This window comes from Mus caroli, unplaced genomic scaffold, assembly GCF_978045245.1.
Source record: "Mus caroli unplaced genomic scaffold, Mus_caroli_1 scaffold_13, whole genome shotgun sequence".
Taxonomy (NCBI): domain Eukaryota; kingdom Metazoa; phylum Chordata; class Mammalia; order Rodentia; family Muridae; genus Mus; species Mus caroli.
In genome coordinates, this window is record NW_028227268.1 from 44,888,872 (window position 1) to 44,909,029 (window position 20,158).

Genomic DNA, 20,158 nt, shown 5'->3' on the forward strand with positions numbered 1-20,158 from the left:
TTTTTTGGTTTTTCGAGACAGGGTTTCTCTGTGTAGCCCTGGCTGTCCTGGAACTCACTTTGTAGACCAGGCTGGCCTCGAACTCAGAAATCCGCCTGCCTCTGCCTCCCGAGTGCTGGGATTAAAGGCGTGCGCCACCACGCCCGGCTTAGTTCAAAGATTTAAGCCACGTCTTGAGTTTTATAGTGGCAAGCGGCCTCAGACAAGCAGTCAGTAGAGTCAGTGGGCATAGGGAGGGCAGTCACAGATCTCTGTCCCAAAGACTCAAGGATTGGCCACTCAGGGTCCCCTCCATTCTACCAGACTGCAGTTTTACTCATCCAAAGGTTTGCTCAGAACCCTGTGTACAAGCGCACCATTTTTTTCTGCTCTACCAAGAACAGGTGTCTACCCCAAAAAACTAAACCGTCAGATCCTGGATGCATAGAAAGACTACCTGATTGGTGGCTCCAGGGGTACCGTTTCTCTTTAGGGATTCTCAGTCCCTGGGGATTTCCTCTGGCTCTGGGGATTTCCAAACTGCCTCTGCCTTTCCAATTTTCCACAAGGTTCAAAGCCCAGGACCTGTCTTGACGGTTTCACCAGGCTCTGCCTCAAATCTCAGGGAGAATTGGGTCTGAGTCTACTAATTACACCGCATTCACTATATTCACATCCCATCCTGTCTGGCTGACATTCGAGAACAAGCACAATGAAGCACTGTGTTCTTTTCATATAAACGACCGCTTTTCTCTATTTCCACAGAAGAATAAAGGAAAACCAGCTTAAGGGCTGGCCACACTGATTTAATAAAGCCCAAGGAAGGTCTTCCAGGGTGTGAGAGCTGGCATCCTCGTTCTCAAAGGCAGAGAGGCTCCTTCAGGCATTCTCAGGTTCCCCTAAACAGAGGTAGGGGTAGGGGGGCACACAGATCCTGTACTTGAAGATCTGTGTGCTCACTTCTTGAGGACCTTCCTGGGCCTGTTTCTAGAACCCTTTGAAGTAACAACAAAGCCAGCCCAGTCCCCACAGAAGCAGGGAGAGGTTTCTGCTTTGCCTACCTGGTCTCCGCCCCCGCCCCCATGTGCAGAGCCCGCCAAACCCACTGGGCTTGTGAGCACCTGTGTGTTACCAAGCTGGGCATGAGTCGCACTTGGCAAGGCGGGGAAACACTGCCATAGTGTGGTGGCACATTGCCAGGGACCTCTTGTCTCTAGGGCATCAGGATTCCAGAGTTGGTGAAGTGGGGAAATTGCCAGAGAACAAACCCTCCTTCCTGACAGGAAGGAGAAATGCCACCAGGCTCGGCCTGGGGAGGCGGATGGGGGGAGCTCTCTGCAGAAGGAGATAAGACTGTAAGAACTGCTTCCCTGCCCCCACCCCACACTTCTAGGAGCCGGCTTTAGCTGTAGTGTTCCACACAGTAGCCACTGGGCAGGAAAGCAATTTAAATTTAAGTTACATTAAAAATACCAGGGATATTTTGTATTAAATTAAAATCAAGTAAAGTGTAAAGTTCTGCTTCTCTGTTGCACGAGCCATGTTCCAAGTGTTCAGAGGCCACGTCACCACAGAACATTTCTATTTCGCAGCGTGTTCTGTTGGTCAGTTCTGGCCCAGGAGGTCCCCCTCTAGGCTGCTTAAGGTCACTCTTGGCCAAGCGTCCTTCAGAGGGTGTCCCTGACTTGCTGCTGTCCTCCCCCGCCCCTGCCCACAGTCTGCTTACACCCTTGTCCCATGTGTGGAGTCTTGTTCCCTGGGCCTCAAAAAGAAATGGGGGAGAGAGAGAGAGCAGTCATAATTAGCATCCAGCCAATGAGCAGAAGCCAGATGCCACAGGGCTGGAAGGAGACTGAAGGAAAGCCAGCCTCCACCCCAAGGCGCCCCGGCTTGGGAGAAAGCCCCTCAGCCCAGCACAATCCGTCCTTGTTTCCACAGTCCTTGGGCCAGGCACTGGGTAAGATGTCTGGAATGTAGCGGCCTGAGGGTTTCCCACCAGAGCACTGGCTGCAGGACTCCCAGAAAGGGGCCTAAGCAAAACCTTCAAGGTTCATTTCAAGAGCAAATAAAGTCAATGAAGTCACCTTGTCCCTGGCCAGGACTTCGGCCATGGGGTACTGAAGGCCAAACTGGACATCTCCCTCTCGACAGCCTCATGGGGCAAAATGAGGATTTGGACAATGGACTCTGGGCACCTGCTGGAGTGCCACAGACAAGCCCTACTAAGCCTGCTTACATAGAAGAGTGAGACCACGGAGTGGGTCTGACTGGTAGCACGTTCTACCACAGGGCCTGGATCTCAGGGCTTTGCTATATTATCTAGAAAATCCACAGAAGAATCTGCACAAACTCCTGTATGTGGTAAGGATCACACCAGGAAATAGCAGGTGAGAGCTGCCTTTAAATCCTGCGCCTCTCTTCTTGCTTAGCCTTACTGGAGATTGGGAGCAAGACAAGCATGAGGACAGTTGACAACAAAGAGCAGAGTAAGCTTATCATCTGGAAAACAAACAGGAGAAGACCTGGAGTTCAAAGGCACTGGTCCCAGACAGACAGAGAAAACTCAGCACGGTTTGAAGAGCGGGCATGAAACTATAAAGAGCAGGCTGGAGCTCAGGGCAAGCTGTCCATGCTCAGAGGGGCCCTGAGGAAGCTCAGGCTGCTTCCCCAGCTCCACTGGAAGGACACTGTGGGAAAAGGCACTACCCTGAGGACACGAGCGAAGAACACGCAGCTGCGTCCTTAACAGGAACAGAGCCTGCAGCACTTCTGCACACAGCCGGTCTCACTCCAGACACCAAGCACTTCCTGGAGTTCAGAAGTGGATTGATGAGGGCGCTGCTCTCTCTCTGGAGCCCCGAACGATCTCATCCCCACAGTCATCCCCACAGTCCTGGTCCCACCTGCTACAGTTTCAGTTAGCCACAGCCAACTGCAGTCCAAAACAACTTAATGGCAAATTCTAGAAACAAAGGATTCATCAGGTTTCTCATTTGATAGTTTTGTTTTGTTTTAATACAGGGTCTCATGTAGCCCAGGCTGGTATCAGATTTGCTATGTAGTCCAAGGTGATCTTGAATTCCTGTTTCTCCTCCTCCACTCCCTAAATGGTGGGATTCCTGGTATCGATCACGGCATGTGGACATTCGTGAGTTTTATTACAATGTTTGGTTAGGATTATTTTATCTTACTGTTACTGTTAACCTCTTACTGTACCTAATTTATGAATTAAAATTTACCATAAATACCCGTGTACAGGACATAGTATATGTAGGGGTTGGGCATCCACTTCAGGTCTATTACCCTCTGAGGTGATGGGAACCACTTTGTTTTTGAGGCGCTATTCAGAGTGATTTAAAATGCATTATGTCTGTCAGCCCTCACAACACTTATAAGCACCACTGTTACTCTTGTTTTATAGCAGAGGAAAATAAGGCCCAGAGAGATGAAAGAATCTGTCCAAGGTCACTCAGCCGGAGGCAAGCCAGCCGAAAGCCACACATGTTACCATGCAGTGAAAGACACACACAAAGCCATACATCAGTCCTGATGTCTGGGCCCTTCCCTCTGAGCTGCCTTCCTCTTCTTGTCCCAGATGAGCTGGGAGCGGCTCCTACAGACAGAACCAGCCCCTCACCAATCCCTATACGCACACATCTGCTTCTAAGGCAGCAGTACAAGCTGCTTAGCTGCTTAGTGCAGGGGAGTTTTGAAAATGGGTGGGACAAAAAGAGAACCCAGTACAGATTAGTTTACCCCTCCCCCATTCTTATTCTTTTAATAAGTTGAGCTCTTTTAAATTTCTTTTTAATTTTCTTATGTATGTGAGTGTCTTGTCTGTATATATGTATGAGGTCAGAAGAGGGTGTTAGCACCCCGGGAACTGGAGTTATAGATGTGAGCCATCATGAGGTCATCACAGGAAGTGAACCCTGATCCTTTGCAAGAACAAGGGTTCTGGGGTTTTCAGAAGTTTTTATTAATTTTATGTATATGAGGACTCTGTTGCTGTCTTCACACACACCAGAAAAGGGCATCAGATCTCATTACAGATGGTTGTGAGCCACCATGTGGTTCCTGGGAATTGAACTCAGGACCTCTGGAAGAGCAGTCAGTGCTCTGAGTCATCTCTCCAGCTCCAGAACAAGCATTCTTTTTTTTTTTTTTTATAGATTTATTTATTTATTATATGTAAGTACACTGTAGCTGTCTTCAGACACACCAGAAGAGGGCGTCAGATCTCATTTCGGGTGGTTGTGAGCCACTATGTGGTTGCTGGGATTTGAACTCTGGACCTTCAGAAGAACAGTCGGGTGCTCTTACCCACTGAGCCATCTCACCAGCCCTCTTTTGGTTTTTCAAGACAGGGTTTCTCTGTGTAGCCCTGGCTGTCCTGGACCAGGCTGGCCTCAAACTCAGAAATCCACCCCCTGCCTCCCAAGTACTGGGATTAAAGGCATGTGCCATCACTGCCCAGCCAGAACAAGTATTCTTAACCACTGAGTCATCTTTCCCCTCCAGCCTTTTGTTTTTGTTTTTAGTTGTTTTTGTGCTTGTTTGTTTTTTGAAGCAAGTTCTTATGTAGCCCAGGCTGACCTCAAAGTTGCTATGTAGCTGATGCTAAACTTGAACTCCTGATTCTTTTGCCTCCAACTTCCAAGTGATATGATAGATTACAGATGTACGCCACATGCAGCAAGATCCCTCTTCCAATGGCAGAGAAGAGACACTAACCGTTGAAGAAAACTCAGCAGGCTGAGTGAAGTGGAAACACTCAGCCCTGCCTTCTCTGGGACCCCCTCCTCTGCTCTGAAGCCATGCTCTCATGGAGAATGACGCTAAGGGCTGAAGGAAGGACTGGAGGCTAAGAGCAAAAACATTTTCCACTCTACAAGGGGTACAGGAGCAGTCCCTAGGTCATTCTCACACTAGGGTCCTGCCAGAATCTAGTGGAGCACGAGCTAGCAACAGTGTCTAAGCTAACACTGAGGGGTCTCCATGTGCCTGTGCAGTGTGCTTTGCTCCCACCAGCTAGGGAACGGGCATTTCAGGTGGGGGTCAGGCTGGCACCCCTCACTTTCTCCAGTCCCCACAACCTACACAAGAAACTCCTGTCATCCTGAAGTCCTGAGGTCAGACTCCGAGGCCACAGTACATGGGGCAGTGCCAGGCACAGATCAGTGCTGTGGGGAACAGGGCTGTTTGCTGTCACTGAATTCCAGGAAGGCAGACCACAGCAGTGTGCACCCATCCCCACCCCCACCCCACCCCCAGCACACCCTGCCTCAAACACCATGGCCCAGTTTCCCTCTTGATATCTGTCCCTTCTCCTTACTCTCTGCATGTATGTGTGGTGTATGCACGTTTGTATGTGTATGTGTGTGCCTGTGTGTGCAGGCCAGAGGCTGACGTAAGGCATCTTTCTCTATCATTTTTCTGCCTTTTATTTCTTTTATAAAATTTTTTTAAAGATTTATTTTGTTTTAATTTCATGTGTATTCGTATTTTGTCTCCACATTTGTATGTGCACTACATGTGTGCCTGGTGCTCATGGAGGCCGGAGGAGGGCACTGAGTCTCCTGGGAATTGGGGTTCCAGTGGTTGTAAGCTTGTGTGAGATGCTAGAAACCAAGCCCAGGTCCTCTGCAAGAGCTGTAACCTCTTCACCGCCGAGCCAGCTCTCCAGCCCAGTTCTTCTTTTCATCAGGGTTTATCACTGAACCTGGTGCTCGCTGAGGAGTTAGTCTGGCTGGCTAGTGCTAAGACTCCATGATCCTCCTGTCTGTGCCTCCCAGGATTAGAATTATAGGCATATGCTATACACGCGGCTTTTTATGTGCTTACACTGATCAAAACTAAAGTCCTCTATCCGTTTACCCACTGAGTCATCTTTCCAATCTCCTCTTCTTTTCTTTTTCTTTTTTTGGTTTTTCGAGACAGGGTTTCTCTATATAGCCCTGGCTGTCCTGGAACTCACTTTGTAGACCAGGCTGGCCTCGAACTCAGAAATCCGCCTGCCTTTGCCTCCCGAGTGCTGGGATTAAAGGCGTGCGCCACCACGCCCAGCTACTACTTTTCTTTTTAACCTCGATGCATGTCCAAATGAGTGGGGACTTGGTCTCAGCCTGTGTTCACCCTAGGTAACTGAGGCATCTTCTCAGGAGGATGAAAGGCTATGCCAGGCTCCACATGAGCTGGGTCCCCTCCAGAGCCTGGAGTGTTGAGCTTTAGGCTGTTACAGCCTGGAGAGCCCAAGGAACAGAGGCAGAAGACAACGCCAGCCGGGACTGGGCTTCTGCCGTCAATTCTACAATCAAGCCAGTTCATTAAAGAGGGAGGCAGGAGTCAGTGCTCCACCGGCAAGAACCTACACAGGAGACAATATCAAACCTTTGTTTCTTGCTGGGCCTCTAGAAGGTTCTATTTAAACCTCCAAATACTGTCCATTCAATGTGATGGGTCTGTGCATGAGACTGGGTGTCACAAAGGGTCATGACGTTCTCAAGCTGCCTGACAGTGCTGTCACCACTTGGCCTCTAGCCCATGCCACCCAGGGCTGAGAGCTAGCTTTCTACAGGAGCCTATATTTCTACTGAAAGCACAGGCCTCCTTCCTCATAGGACTGTCAGTCTCCTCCCCAAACAAGCCCACAGTGTGACCCAAGCAGGTGCTCCCTGATGCCCTGTCCAGACTGCACAATGGCTGGGGGGTTCCCTGTGGCCTGCAGCCATCTCTCCTCCCCACCCCCTCCTCCAGCGCCTAGGATGGCCTCCAAGACCCACTGCCGTGGCCTGGGTGAGCTCTCCCTCCCTGCATACACCCTGTTTGCCACAGGGCCTGGCAGTGAAGTGGCGTTAGAGAGGAGGAAGTGAGTCAGCTCCTTACAGAAATGGGAATGGGAGGGAGAAGAAATGAGACCAGGGGACAAAGGGCACAGGAGCTGCAAAGGTCACCAAGAAAGGAACCAGGCCCTGGAAATGTTGAGCAGACAGATATGGCTGACAAACTCAGGAGAGTCACCTCCTGCTGTGAAGGGGGAGGGGGGCAGTGGGCCAGAGAACCTGGTGCTGGTAGGCAGGCCCCACCTGAGGATGGAATCTGAGGCTACTCCCCTTCCTGTTTCATGTCAGGGCTGGACAGGGCAAGGCCTTGTGGGAAAGGGCCAGCCTCCTCTCTCCTCTGCCTTCCCCTTTCAACTCCTGAGTCCTTCAGTTCAGGTTCCTCGGGACCTGGCCAAGGGAAGGAGAGATCTCTAGATGGGCTTGTCAGGGCTGAAAGTCCACCAGCCTGAGATCCAAGAGCATAGCAGTTCCCACAGGCCTGGTGCTCCTGTTGCCCTCTCTGGGGGCCTCAGTACCCATGTGGGAGCTGTCCCCAGGCCCCAGCTGGAATTTGTTGCTGAGACTGGAAGAGGTCCTTACCAAGAGCCTTCCCAGGCTGCCGACATTCCAGCACAGAGGCAGCCTGGGAAAACAGCAGGAGGGAAGAGGAAGCCTGCAGCCCAAGCCGCATTCCAACCCCTCAGAGACCTGCAGACAGCCAGATAGGCACATTCCACTAGGGTCTCCTGGACCGGACATTGTAGGCTCCCTTGTAATCCTAAATCTCCAGTGGCTCATGGGGATGTCCCTGAAGAGGCAGCAACTGGGTCTCTTCCTACCCAGGATCCTGCTCCGGATACCTGCAGATCCTCATTCTCCTCTATATGAGAGATGCCAAGTCCTAAACACATAGGTGATAGTTGGTGAGTTCCAGCAAGAGCAGCAACTTACTGCGGACAGGTCACTAGAACCAGCAAAGGAGAGAGTTCTATCAACCAAACCTTAGCTACACAAAGAATACCAAACATGAGAATGGGAAGCCAGTCTCTGCTAAAGAACCATCTTATCATTCACAAATACCCGCACAGGCCCCACCACTCCCCCAACACTGGCCTCCTCCTGCTGCTCCAGAGAGAAACACCCAGATAACTAACCAAGTTCCAACGGATGCCGTGAAGAAGGTTGGGTGCTCCAAGGGTAGCAACGGATGCTGTGAGGGAGAAGGATGCCTCTTGCTAAGGTGGACACAGGCATGGTCTGAGAGGATCAGCGACGGCTTCCCTGAGGAAGTGACATTCAGACTTTGGGGAAATATGCATTGTGTGCATGTGGTATGCAGGGAAAAGCACTGTGGACAAGAGGAGGCCCCCAGAATTCCATATTAGGGACCAGTGAGAACCTCAGGGCTGGACACCTTCCTGCCAGGCCCTCCACTGGCCCTACTCCTTCAGTTTCTCTCACAATACATACAGAAGAATAATGGCACACAGCCCTGTGCAATGCAGCAGGGCTTGCCAATGTCACCAGTGATACTGCAATGATTGTGCCACCATAAATTCTAAGGACAGTCCGAGAGGGTGTGTGGGGAAGGTTCTACCCGTGCCTCCGAGATCTAGGGTCTGGCAGGGAAGCTGTGTAAGGGACAACACAAAGTCTTTCTCTCCCATCCTGGGGGAGCCACACCCTAACCTGCCAAGGCAGCTGTCTCAGCCCTTCCGGAGGCTTCCTCAGCTACCCTTCTTCTGCCCTGTCTGTCCAGTCACACTGAAGACTGGCTGTTGCCGCCTGCTGTTCACTTCCTCCAGCTGTGACTGAGAGTCACAGTCACGCCCGTCTCAGGACAAGACTGCCACCCCTAGCTTCCCCTTCCTTCCCGGCAGGAAGACAAGGTATGAAGAGGTTTCTAGGCTTGGGGACCTCAGAGGGCTGAGGGCTGAGGTCTGCCATGGGTTTACAAGTGAGGTTGATGGCCTCACTTGTCATTTTTTTCTCATGCTGTTCCCCAAGCCTTATCGGTCCAGGGGAATCTTATGTAGATCCAGTAATCACCACTAGGTGGTGCATCTGCCCCCATGCCCACACTGGACTGGGCACCATAGAGAAGCCAGAGTCTACACAAAGCGCAGGGAAGCTGAGTTAGCAGGACAGATGGCCACACCCTGATGCTGAGGAGCCTCTGGCATGAGAATAAGGGACTCACAGTGAGCCGGGTCTAAGGAAATCGTCCTCCAACCGAACTCCAACAACTGAAAAATAAGCTGTGCTGACAACGTCCTCTGAAGTTAACAGATCCCAGGCTGCTGCCAACCACCATCCGGGAGCTGGGAATGCCTGTCCCCCTGAAACTGCACAGCAGGGGGCAGGGAAACCATGAAAACCGCACTCCTCCACAGAGCCTGTCTGACACAGTAGGTGCCCACAGACTTTCCTGATGCCTAGGGCACTTCCCTACCACAGGATTGACAATGGAGGCGCCAGATGTCTTGTCCTGGCAGCAGGGGTGCCCCTACTTCAACTGGGTCACGCATCCCCATCCCCTCGTTACCCCCACCAAACTGACTTCCACTCCAGGCTTCACTGGGAGACTCTAGCTGCTTGGTGCAGTGGGGTGGCGGGAACCCTGCTGGCAGGCCCAGCACATGCTTGTGGTTTCTGGGAAACGCTGTAGAGATTTGCAGCATTTTTAAAATACTTGTGTTTCCACCCCGCCACACACACACACACCCCTTCACCCCACTCCCCAGCTACCCCAGTCAGGGTGCTTGCCTATCTGGTATTTTCCAGAACCATTTCAATGTAAATAAGAGATTAGCCGGAAGCAGAGGGCAGTGTCCTAGGTGGCTCAGGGCAAGCTACTCTTAAGACCCTGCCCCCATGCCAAGCTGTGCCTACAAAAACAGCCATTGACCAGAGCATGTACCCACACCCCGGTCAATGTGGCCTAGGCACTGTGCCCACCACCCACGGGCAGGGCGGCCAGAGCACTCTGGGATTGCTGTTCATCACAGGACAGAGAAGAGAGACCTGGCAGAACAGAACTAGCTTGGCTCACCGCTCAGGAACCCTAGTAATCCCGGACAGTGTACCCTCATGTGCCCCCAGGACCTTCTACCTAGCACTCCCTGAACTTTTGACACTTGCCAAAACAAAACAAAACAAAACTGGGATGGAGAGATGGCTCAGTGGTTAAGAGCACTCACTGCTCTTCCCAAGGTCCTGAGTTCAAAACCCAGCAACCACATGGTGGCTCACAACTATCTGACACCCTCTTCTGGGGTGTCTGAAGACAGCTACAGTATACTTACATATAATAAATAAACCAAAACAAAACTTAGTTTGGGCTCTCATGAGGTAAGACTCTGATGCCAGAGGTTCCTAAAGCTTTGGCATAAAATAAAATAATTTTTTTTTGTTTTAAGCAAACAAACAAACAAACAAACAAAACCCTTAAAACTCCTGTGAGAGCTGGGCGTGGTGGCGCACGCCTTTAATCCCAGCACTCGGGAGGCAGAGGCAGGCGGATTTCTGAGTTCGAGGCCAGCCTGGTCTACAAAGTGAGTGCCAGGACAGCCAGGGCTACACAGAGAAACCCTGTCTCGAAAAACCAAAAAAAAAAAAAAAAAACCTCCTGTGAGAATCATTTGGAAAAATATTAAGAACAGAAGCACTATCGAACTCCAAACCCAAGTAGCACCTGGCAGCTCCACCCCCACCCCAGCCCAGGGCTCAGCATGGACCAGGCTAAACTGGAAGCTAGCTAGCTACACAAACACAATCTTATCTCCAAGCTATTCTTGGAACCCTGAAGGTCCCACTCCTGATGGCACCTGGAACCTCGTTGACAAAGCAAATGTGTGTGGATCATAACATTTCCACCCAGGAGTCTGGAAATTCCACAACAGCCGAAGGGATTCTGGTGCTCCCGCCAGATGACCAGCCAGTCTCTCCCTAGTCTCCTCTACAACAACCTGGATAAGGATCGGAAACACCCAGTATGACTTTTCTCCCTTCAATTTTTGTTTGATATTTATTCATTTATTTACTTCAGGATTTGGACAACACCCAGGACTTCCCTACATGCTGAGTTGTAACCCCAGCGCCTGAGGCTATCTTAAAGAGAAAGTTTAGGTAAGAGCCTGAGAATCATCATAGAAAACCACACGGGGGGGGGGGGGGGGGAGTGGGAGGAAGCACCATCCTTGCATGGCTTCACAACTAGGCAGGGGGAAGATACTAGCTTCCCCGAGACCAGCTCACCTGCTACATAACCATGCTTGTCTTTTATGGAGACCCACAGAGGACAGCACTGGCTAACCTGCTAGCCCCCTGTGCTGTCTTTCCCAGAGAGACCTAGAGGAAAGTCGCTGGGCTTCACTGTTTATCCAATCTAATCTGGGAGGAGTTATCTAGTCTAATCTCTGGGAGGAGAGGATAGATATAGCTTTCTAGAATCAAGGGTCACTTCCACTAAGGTGATCTCTGCTGATTGTCACCTTTCCTAGGGTCAGACCTAGCCATTTCCTCTTTCCCAGCCTTCAGTGCTTGTGCTCAGTCCTATGCAAAAGCAGTATGGTGCTTGGTGGTACATCCGCACCTAGGTCTGTGCTTCCACAGGGAAAGGTCGTCTTACTTAACCCCTCTCGCCCAGCTCTATGCCTGGCCCTTAAGCAAACCTCACTGTTTATTGGAGGAATGAGTAAGTGGAGGCTCAGAGAAGTTTGGAAACTGGCAAAACCCAAGTCTGGGTCTTCAAACAGTTATCTGTTTAGTGGATCGTTGTACCGAAGGACAGGTAGCCACAGTATGAGAACTGGGTGCTGCTGACAGTCCTGCTGACTGGTTTCTGTCACTCAGGCCCCAAGTCTCTCTTGTCACTCTGGTTCACCTCTCACCTGCTCTCTCATGTTACCCCTGTAATAGCTACAGGACAGGTGAAAAGGGTTTGCAAATTCCATTTACATCTTCTGAGCCAGAATCCCAAAGGTTGTCTCCTCCCCTGGGCCTTTAAAACAGGCCACAAAAAATGAAGGCCTTGGGCCCCATCTGTGTGGGGGAGAGGACAGATGGCTAACCAACTCCCTCAGCGCTCCCTGGAGACAGGCAGCGTGTGGACAGTTGATGGATGTCCTGATGGACAGGACGGCTGCCAGGAGCTTTCCCTATGGAGGGAGCTACTGTCATCAGGATGCCCCGCCCGGAGGCTTGAAGATGTGCGAAGACTCTTGGCATGGAAGTAGGGTTGGAACCCATGCCAAGACAATGAGCAGAAGTTGGAATAGAAAGAAGAGAAGATAAGCTGAGGGCCCCAGGAGAGTTGACAGGCCTCCCCACTCAGCTCCTGGGGTCTGCCGCAAGAAGCTGGAGACATTGGTCTCACCCTGCTCCCCTGCTTGGGCTTGAGGTCTCACCACAACCCAAATGGGAGAAGGTACCAAGACTCTCTCAGCCCCTCCACATACAAGAAGCCTGCTTCAGAAGTCATACGGGTGGGTTTCCTACGGTGCACTCTGTCAGATCTGTTAGGCTTAAGTCTGGGGAAGAAGTCCTCTGGGCATCAGCTGGGCTAGCCCAATGTGTGGGGAGGTAGAACAAGCCAGGACTTTAGGGACACCAGCTGCAAGGTGGATGCTACCGCATCTCCAAGCTAAAGCATCCTCTTCCCTGGGGATGGGGCAGCAGCAGCTGGCTGGGAAGGTAAAGGGCCTGGGAAATGTGAGATGCTAGGACAGTCCCTGAGCTATAAAGAGTAAACACAGTAGCATCTGGGATGCCAGGCTCGGGGGCCCCAGAGGCATGGCTGTGGCTCGGCAGGGAGCTGGCAACAATGCCCCAGGGGGGTTGTGTATGAGAAGAAAATTCCACCTGTTAAAGGCAGTATCAGCAGAGGAAAAAAGAGTCAAGTGTAGTAGAATACCATGACCTAGGTTCTGAGGTAAAAGTATTTCCCTTGCACATCTTCCTTTAAAATACGGATCCTGAGTTCAGCCTAGCTAGGCAGCTAACAGAGAGGAGATGTTCAATGTGTCTGTCTCTCTCCTCTCTTCGTTTTTGTTGTTTTTTTGTTTGTTTGCTTGTTCTTTAACTTGGACACAGGGTCTCTCTACATAGTCCTACCTGTCTTAAAACTCACTGTGTAGACCCAGCTGGCCTCAAACCCACAGAAACCCACCTGCCTGTCTCCTGAGTGCTGGGATTACATGTATACACCACCACACACAGCCTTTTTCTGCCTTTTTTTTTTTTAAGATTTATTTATCTTATTTTTATGTGTATGAACATTTTGCCTGCATGTACATATATGCGACTTAGAATTCCTGGTAGCCCAGAAAGTCAGAAAAAGGCTTCAGATCCCCTGGATCCGAAGTTATGCTTGGTTGGAAGCCATATACAGGTGCAGAGAACCACACCTGGGTGTTCATCAAGAGCAACAAGTGCTTTTAACTGCTAAACCATCTCTCTAGTCTCCTCTTTTTCTTCTTATTTATTACTATTAGAGTGTGTGTGTGTGTGTGTGTGTGTGTGTGTGTGTGTGCAAGCACACCGAGGTCAGAGGACAATTTTTAGAAGTTGGTTCTCTAATTCTCTGGGATCCAGATACCAAACTTAAGACTGATAAGCTTGCATGGTAAGTGCATTCCCCATTACCTGCTGAGCCATCTCTCTGGCCCTCAGTGTATATCTCTAAAATGAATAAGTCCAGGTCCCTCTCTGGATTCTATAGAAGCATTATCCCACCCACTAACCCGCCTCCGCAAAGCTGCCCAAACCCAACCAGTTCCACTACAGGAAGGCCTGGAACACAAGTCCAGTGTGTCTGCCTAGGTCTGACCTGCCTCTCTTAGCCTCCTCTGGACCCAGCAGACTGCGAGACTGGGCCATCACCCTGAGCATCCTCATCACCCCGAGCATCCTACTCCCCCTCACTGGGAGCCGGGCTCTGCCTGCTTCCTCCCCACTTCCTCCCCTTTCCAACTTTGTCACATCTGGCTAATCACTTAGTGCTGAAAAGTCCCAGGCAAGTCACTCATTGCTCAGGCTGCAAGACATAGATCTGGATGATCCTAAAACACACAGCTGGACACGAACAATGACTGAAGGCCACCTAGTCTGTCATACATCATGTCCACACAGGACATTCAAAATTCTTTTACTCTCCCTGCACCAAAAGATTACCAAGGTTATAAGACTTGGTATTCCAACCGGGCGTGGTGGCGCACGTCTTTAATCCCAGCACTCAGGAGGCAGAGGCAGGCGGATTTCTGAGTTCGAAGCCAGCCTGGTCTACAGAGTGAGTTCCAGGACAGCCAGAGCTACACAGAGAAACCCTGTCTCAAAAAAACAAAACAAAAAAAAACAAAACAAAAACAAAAACAAAAACAAAAAAACAAAACAAAACAAAAAGACTTGGTGTTCCAGAGAGACCTACCCATGCATTTGATCTGAGTGCTCTCCTGCCTCCCACTGGAGTTCATGGGGATCACAACTAGTGGATCTTGCAGACAGTCAGACTGCAGACTGTCTCTGTAGTGTAGATAAACCTAAACCACAACCATTGTTTGTAAGTTCTTTATGCTCTGACTCCTAGTATCTTTTTTTTTTTTTTTTTTTTTTTTTTTTTTTTTTTTGGTTTTTCGAGACAGGGTTTCTCTGTATAGCCCTGGCTGTCCTGGAGCTCACTTTGTAGACCAGGCTGGCCTCGAACTCAGAAATCCGCCTGCCTCTGCCTCCCGAGTGCTGGGATTAAAGGCGTGCGCCACCACGCCCGGCTCAGACTCCTAGTATCTTGCTCACTCAGGGTGAGAGGACATCTCACCCAGAACTGTAACCAACCATGGCAGCTAGACACCCCAGATAGCCATGATTTTAGGTCATTTGCCATATTGTTTTCACCCCTGAAATCTAAACAACATGGGCTTCCTATACTTTGACGCTCACAGATTCTCAGATCTCAAAGTGGCACCTGTTAACCTACATCTCCAATTGAGGGCTCAACAAATATGGTACCCAGGCCCCTAAGCTATAAGCTATCTCTGTATGATAAAACTTGAACACTTTCTCACCAACTACCCACTGGCATCTCCCTCTCTTTCTCTCTCTCTCTCTCTCTCTCTCTCTCTCTCTCTCTCTCACACACACACACACACACACACACACACACACACACCCTGTCCCCGATAGTACCAGGCCAAAGCTGATCTTTACCCAATGCCCTTGAAAACTCACAAGGCTTACTTCAATCACTTCAATCCACAAGGGCATTGAAGGGAACCTCAGACCAGGATGTCCAGCTGAGTTGCTAAGGACTTTCTCCCAGTGAACTTTTGGGGGGTTACCTTCAGCTTCTTGACAAGGAACAGAAGAAGCAAAGGTGTGCGTTTAATCAGTTTCCAGAGGGGCACCCTCTCCTGGACTGGCTCCTCCCTATTGGCCCAGCTCCCCATTTCCACACTCGCTAAGATCTGCTCACAGTTCCTGGGTACCCTCAAGCACCCATTTAAGTACACTACCGAGAGATGCTCACATACACAAACTCCTTGCTCACCCCTGATACCCAGGGAAGCACTCACATCAGCCGGCTCCCTGCGGTGTCCCTCGCCAGTCCGAAGCCAGCTCTGGCTCAGCTCGCTAAGCTCTGGGATGGGCTGTACCTTGAGCCGCACACTGTCCCCAGACTGCCGGATCATCTCCACAATTTCATCCCTGGATTTATTCTCCACATTCTGTCCATTAATCTCCACCAGTCGATCTCCTGGCACCAGCCCCAAGGCCAGGTCCTTGGTGCCTGCCCCTGGCTCAGCAAAGTGAACCACCCGTCGATAAGCCTGACCCTCTGGAGCCCGATCCAGCATGGTTGTGCGCCGCAGTGAGAAGCCAAAGTCTCCTGTGGGTCTTCGTTGTAACTCCAGCTCCCGGAGAGCAGGAGGTGGTGGGGGCACCAGAGCGGGAAGACGTAGATCAGCTGGGAATCTTTTAGTCACCAGCTCAGGGACTCGAGACCGTGGTCCTGGTCGAGGAATGCCTAGCCCAGGATGCTGCATTAGCTGTCCCTCAAGCGTCCTCACCTCTACCTGAGGTGATGGGGCTGCAGAGTGCTCTGAGGGGGTTGAGGTCTCCGAGGCACTCTCATCCCGGCTCCGTTGAGAGAAGGAAAAACGTTTGACAATCATCTGAGAGTTCTGCTTGGCCAGTGAACCGAACTTGGCTGCCCGCTGCAGCACAGAGCCCCGGAAGCTGCCTTCTTCACCCTTGAGGTCATCACTGGAGCTGGCTGTGCTTAGGTGTCCTGAGTCCAGGATGATGCTACCCCGATTGCTGTCTGAGTCAATGTCCGTCAGGTGCAGGTCAGAGCCACTGGCCACCTTGATAGGGATGGGGTTGGAGATTTCCAGGCGCGTCTTGGATTCCCGCTTGGAGGACCGGTTCAAGTTGAAAAAGCCACGGCGCATGCTCATCTCTTCCAGGCTCCGCAGTTCTGCCGCAGACATCCTCTCCTTCTTCTCCTTTTTTTCCTTCTTCTCCTTCCGCCCGCCATCTTTGTCCTTATCTTTCTTCATGAGGTTAAACATGGTGGGTGTGCTGTTTTTAGGGGTTGTATCCCCAGCTGACTATGAATGCTTAACACAGGGTCTTTGGACCCCACCTTGTAGCTGCAAGTAGAAACAGAGAAAAGATATTCAGTTTTTTTTTTTTTTTTCCAGTTCAGACAGAGGCAGCGGATACAGATAAACCAGTCACCCCTTGTGGAGTGCTACTGATGTACCAGGCAATCTGATTTACATAATTTTTTCTAATTTCACTTCATCCTTTAGACCAAAGCATAGGTGTGCCTGGAGAGACTTGACTTATCGAAAACACAAATTGCAACCTGGAACATAAACGGAAATGGAACACAAAAGGAAACGGAAGGGGCTCTGCAGCATCACCGCATCACCTCCCCACAGGCAGTCCACTGAAGCTATGGGCATCCCACGTGACTACCCCCCCTCCCCGTGCATGGTATCCCCAGAGCCGCAGCCTTAGCCCCTGCCTCAAAGACCTTGGAGAGTCCAACTTTTTAAAACAATATTCATTTGTATGAGTGTTTTGCCTGTCTGTCTGTATGTGCATCACATGTGTGCCTAGTGCCATAGAAGGCCAGAAGGGTGTTGGATCCCTGGTGCTGGAGTTAACAGACCGTTGTGGACATCCATGTGGACGCTGGGAGCTGAAGCCTCCTCTAGAAGAGTAACAAGTACTCTTAACCACGGCGCCATCTTTCTAGCACCTGGGATTAGCATTTATAAGACATGACTTGTTTGTTTGTTTTTTGAGACAGGGTTTCTCTGTGTAGCCCTGGCTGTCCTGGAACTCACTCTGTAGACCAGGCTGGCCTCGAACTCAGAAATCTGCCTGCCTCTGCCTCCCAAGTGCTGGGATTAAAGACATGCGCCACCACTGCCGGGCTATACGTTGTGTCTTATCAGGAGCTTCACACATAACCCTTCCTATTCAGTCCTCACAGGTGAGAAGAATGGCTCTTGGGAAATTAAGGATGTGTTAGGGGTTACCCATGAAATGAGTAGCTGTGCTGCTGTGTCCCATCTGATGCCCTGGTTGCCCAAAGTAAATCGGGAAGGGAAGGAAGGGGAAGCCCCAGACTGCACACAGGACAGACAGCTTCGAGGTGGGGGTGGGGTGGGGTCGGCTAGATAAACAGGATCCTGAAAAACTCACATCCTTTTCCCCAGACCAATGACTAAATATAGACTAGGGAAGAAACTTGTGGCCGCCTGAGAGAGAAGGCCGGATCCAGGATATGAGAGCACCTAGGGCCCTAACCAGCCCCATTCTCATGCATACCCGATTAGGGGCAGGAGTAAGAAAAACCTGGTTTGGGGAGAGGCAGGGGTGGGGGTGGGGAGCCCCAGAGGGCCTTTCTTGTTCTAACCAGCAGGGAACACAAAATAAAAGTAGGCCACACTGTCTAATTAGAAATTAAGTGTAATTTCTCTCTCTCCATGAATGCCTCCCCTCTGAATTCCAGAGGGTCTCTGAGCTTATTCCCTCCAGCAATGGCCTATTGCCAGGCCCTGGTTAGGCATTTCCTCTCTCCCCAACCCCCAAAGCTAGGCAAGGCCCTCCACTATCCCCTTTCCACTGAGGGACCAGCTCCCACTAGCCAAGGTTCAACGCCCAGGCAGGCAGCGAGACCAGGAACTCCCAAGCTAATTGCTCGCAAGTTTGATTCTGTGTAATCACACATGGTAACCCACAGACATCTGGAACTCCACTTCCAGGAAACCCAGTGTCCACTTCTGGCCTCATGGGCACCAAGCACATTTGTGGCCCAAACACATACATGTAAGCAAAATGCCCGCACACATAAGATAAGTAAATAAATAACAATTAAAAAAGAAATTACTGGGCAGTGGTGGCGCACGCCTTTAATCCCAGCACTCGGGAGGCAGAGGCAGGCGGATTTCTGAGTTCGAGGCCAGGCTGGTCTACAGAGTGAGTTCCAGGACAGCCAAGGCTAAACAAAGAAACCCTGTCTCTAAATAAATAAATAAATAAATAGTAAAAGAAAGAAAGAAAGAAAGAGAGAAAGAGAGAGAGAAATTAATTAATTGGTGGGTTTGGGCAGGGTGACACATACCTGCAACTCTAAGCACTTGAGGCTGAAATGGGATCTTAAATTTAAGGCAAATTTGGCCAGTAACTAGAAACCTTGTTTCAAAAACAAACTAGATAAACTTAAGTTTAATAATTATTCCAGGGGCTGGTGAGATGGCTCAGTGGGTAAGAGCACCTGACTGCTCTTCCAAAGGTCCAGAGTTCTAATCCCAGCAACCACATGGTGGCTCACAACCATCCGTAACGAGATCTGGCGCCCTCTTCTGGAGTGTCTGAAGACAGCTACAGTGTACTTACATGTAATAAATAAATAAATCTAAAAAAAATAATAATAATAATTATTCCATTTACTATAATGTATCCAAACTGTTATCATCTCAACATGTAATCTACATAAAATATTTATAGATAAACATTAATTAGTTTATATTTAATTTTCTATATTTTGTTTTGTTTTGATATATAGACACGTGTGCACACGTGCATGTGTATTTTATTTATTTTGCTTTTTTGTTCTGATGCAGTTCTGGCTAGACCTGAAACTCAGTAAAAAGACCAGGTTGGCCTCAAACTCACGGTGAACCTTTCTGCCTCTGCCTCCTGAGAGCTGCTGAGATTACAGGTATGCACAACCATTCCTAACTCATCCATATTACATTTCCAAAATCCAGAGCAAGTCTGAGTATGACGGTTCATACCTTTAATCCTGGCACTCGGGAGGCACAAAGATCTCTGTGAGTTCGGGCTATCCTGGTCCACACAGTGAGCTCCAGAACAGCCAGAAGTACATAGAGAAAGAAACCTTGTCTCAACATGAATGAGTAAATAAGACCCCGCTCTGCACTTTACATTTAGAGCACAGCCTGCATTTCAGATGCTCAGTCTCCAGGGATGCTGGAGTGCCCAGGACAGCTCTGAGAGTTCTGGAGATAGAATGTGCCCTGGTTAGGGTTTTTTGTCAATTTAACACAAGCTAGAGTTGTCTGGGAAATTATCAATTGAGAAAATGCCCTCACCAGATAAACCTGTAGGGCATTTTCTTGATTAATGTTTGATATGGGAGTGTCAAGCTCACTATGGGCAATGCCACTCCAGGCAGGAGGAGGCCCCAAGTGGTAATTATCAGGCTGAGTGAGCTATGGGGGAAAGCCAGTAAGCAGCTCTTCTCCATGGCCTCTACTTCAGTTCCTGCCTCCAGGTTCCTGCCTTGAATTTCTGCCCTGACTTCCCTTCATGATGAACTGTGGAAACTCCTCCCCAAGTTGCTTTTGGTCATGGTGCTTATCACATCAGAGGAAGGCAAACAGGGACAGAATGTATTCAATAAGGGTAAGAAATCTAGTGAGGGAGCTGGAGAAATGGCTCAGCCGTTAAGAACACTGGCCACTCTTCCAGAGAACCCGGGTTCAATTTCTAGGACCCACATGGCAGCTCACAACTGTCTGTAACTCCAGTTCCAGAGGATCTGACACCCTCACACAGACATGCATGCAGGCAAAACACCAATGACCATAAAAAAATTTTAAATTAACTAATTTTTTGAAAAAAAGAAAGAAATCTGGTTAGGTCAACTAGCTCTTTATATCTATTGTAGCAAGAACCCGGTTCCCTCTATAGATCAGTTTCTGTGTGTGTGCATATGGAAATCAGAGGTCAGCCTCAGGCAGGGTCTTTCACTAGCCTGAAGCTCATAGAATAGGCTATGATGTCGGACCACTGAATCCCAGGGACCCACCTGGGATCTT

General features: G+C 49.9%; 1 protein-coding gene across 7 annotated transcripts in view; it reads right to left on the reverse strand.

Moving 5' to 3' along the window:
* Positions 1 to 20,158, reverse strand: part of Myo18a (myosin XVIIIA) — a 106,370-nt gene that overhangs the window by 75,558 nt on the left and 10,654 nt on the right. For all 7 annotated transcript variants that reach the window (XM_085829803.1, XM_085829802.1, XM_085829801.1 and 4 more), the window contains exon 2: positions 15,368 to 16,447. In XM_085829803.1, the coding sequence (XP_085685929.1) occupies positions 15,368 to 16,366 (999 nt within the window). In that variant the 5' untranslated portion in view covers positions 16,367 to 16,447. The remainder of the gene's footprint in view (positions 1 to 15,367; positions 16,448 to 20,158) is intronic.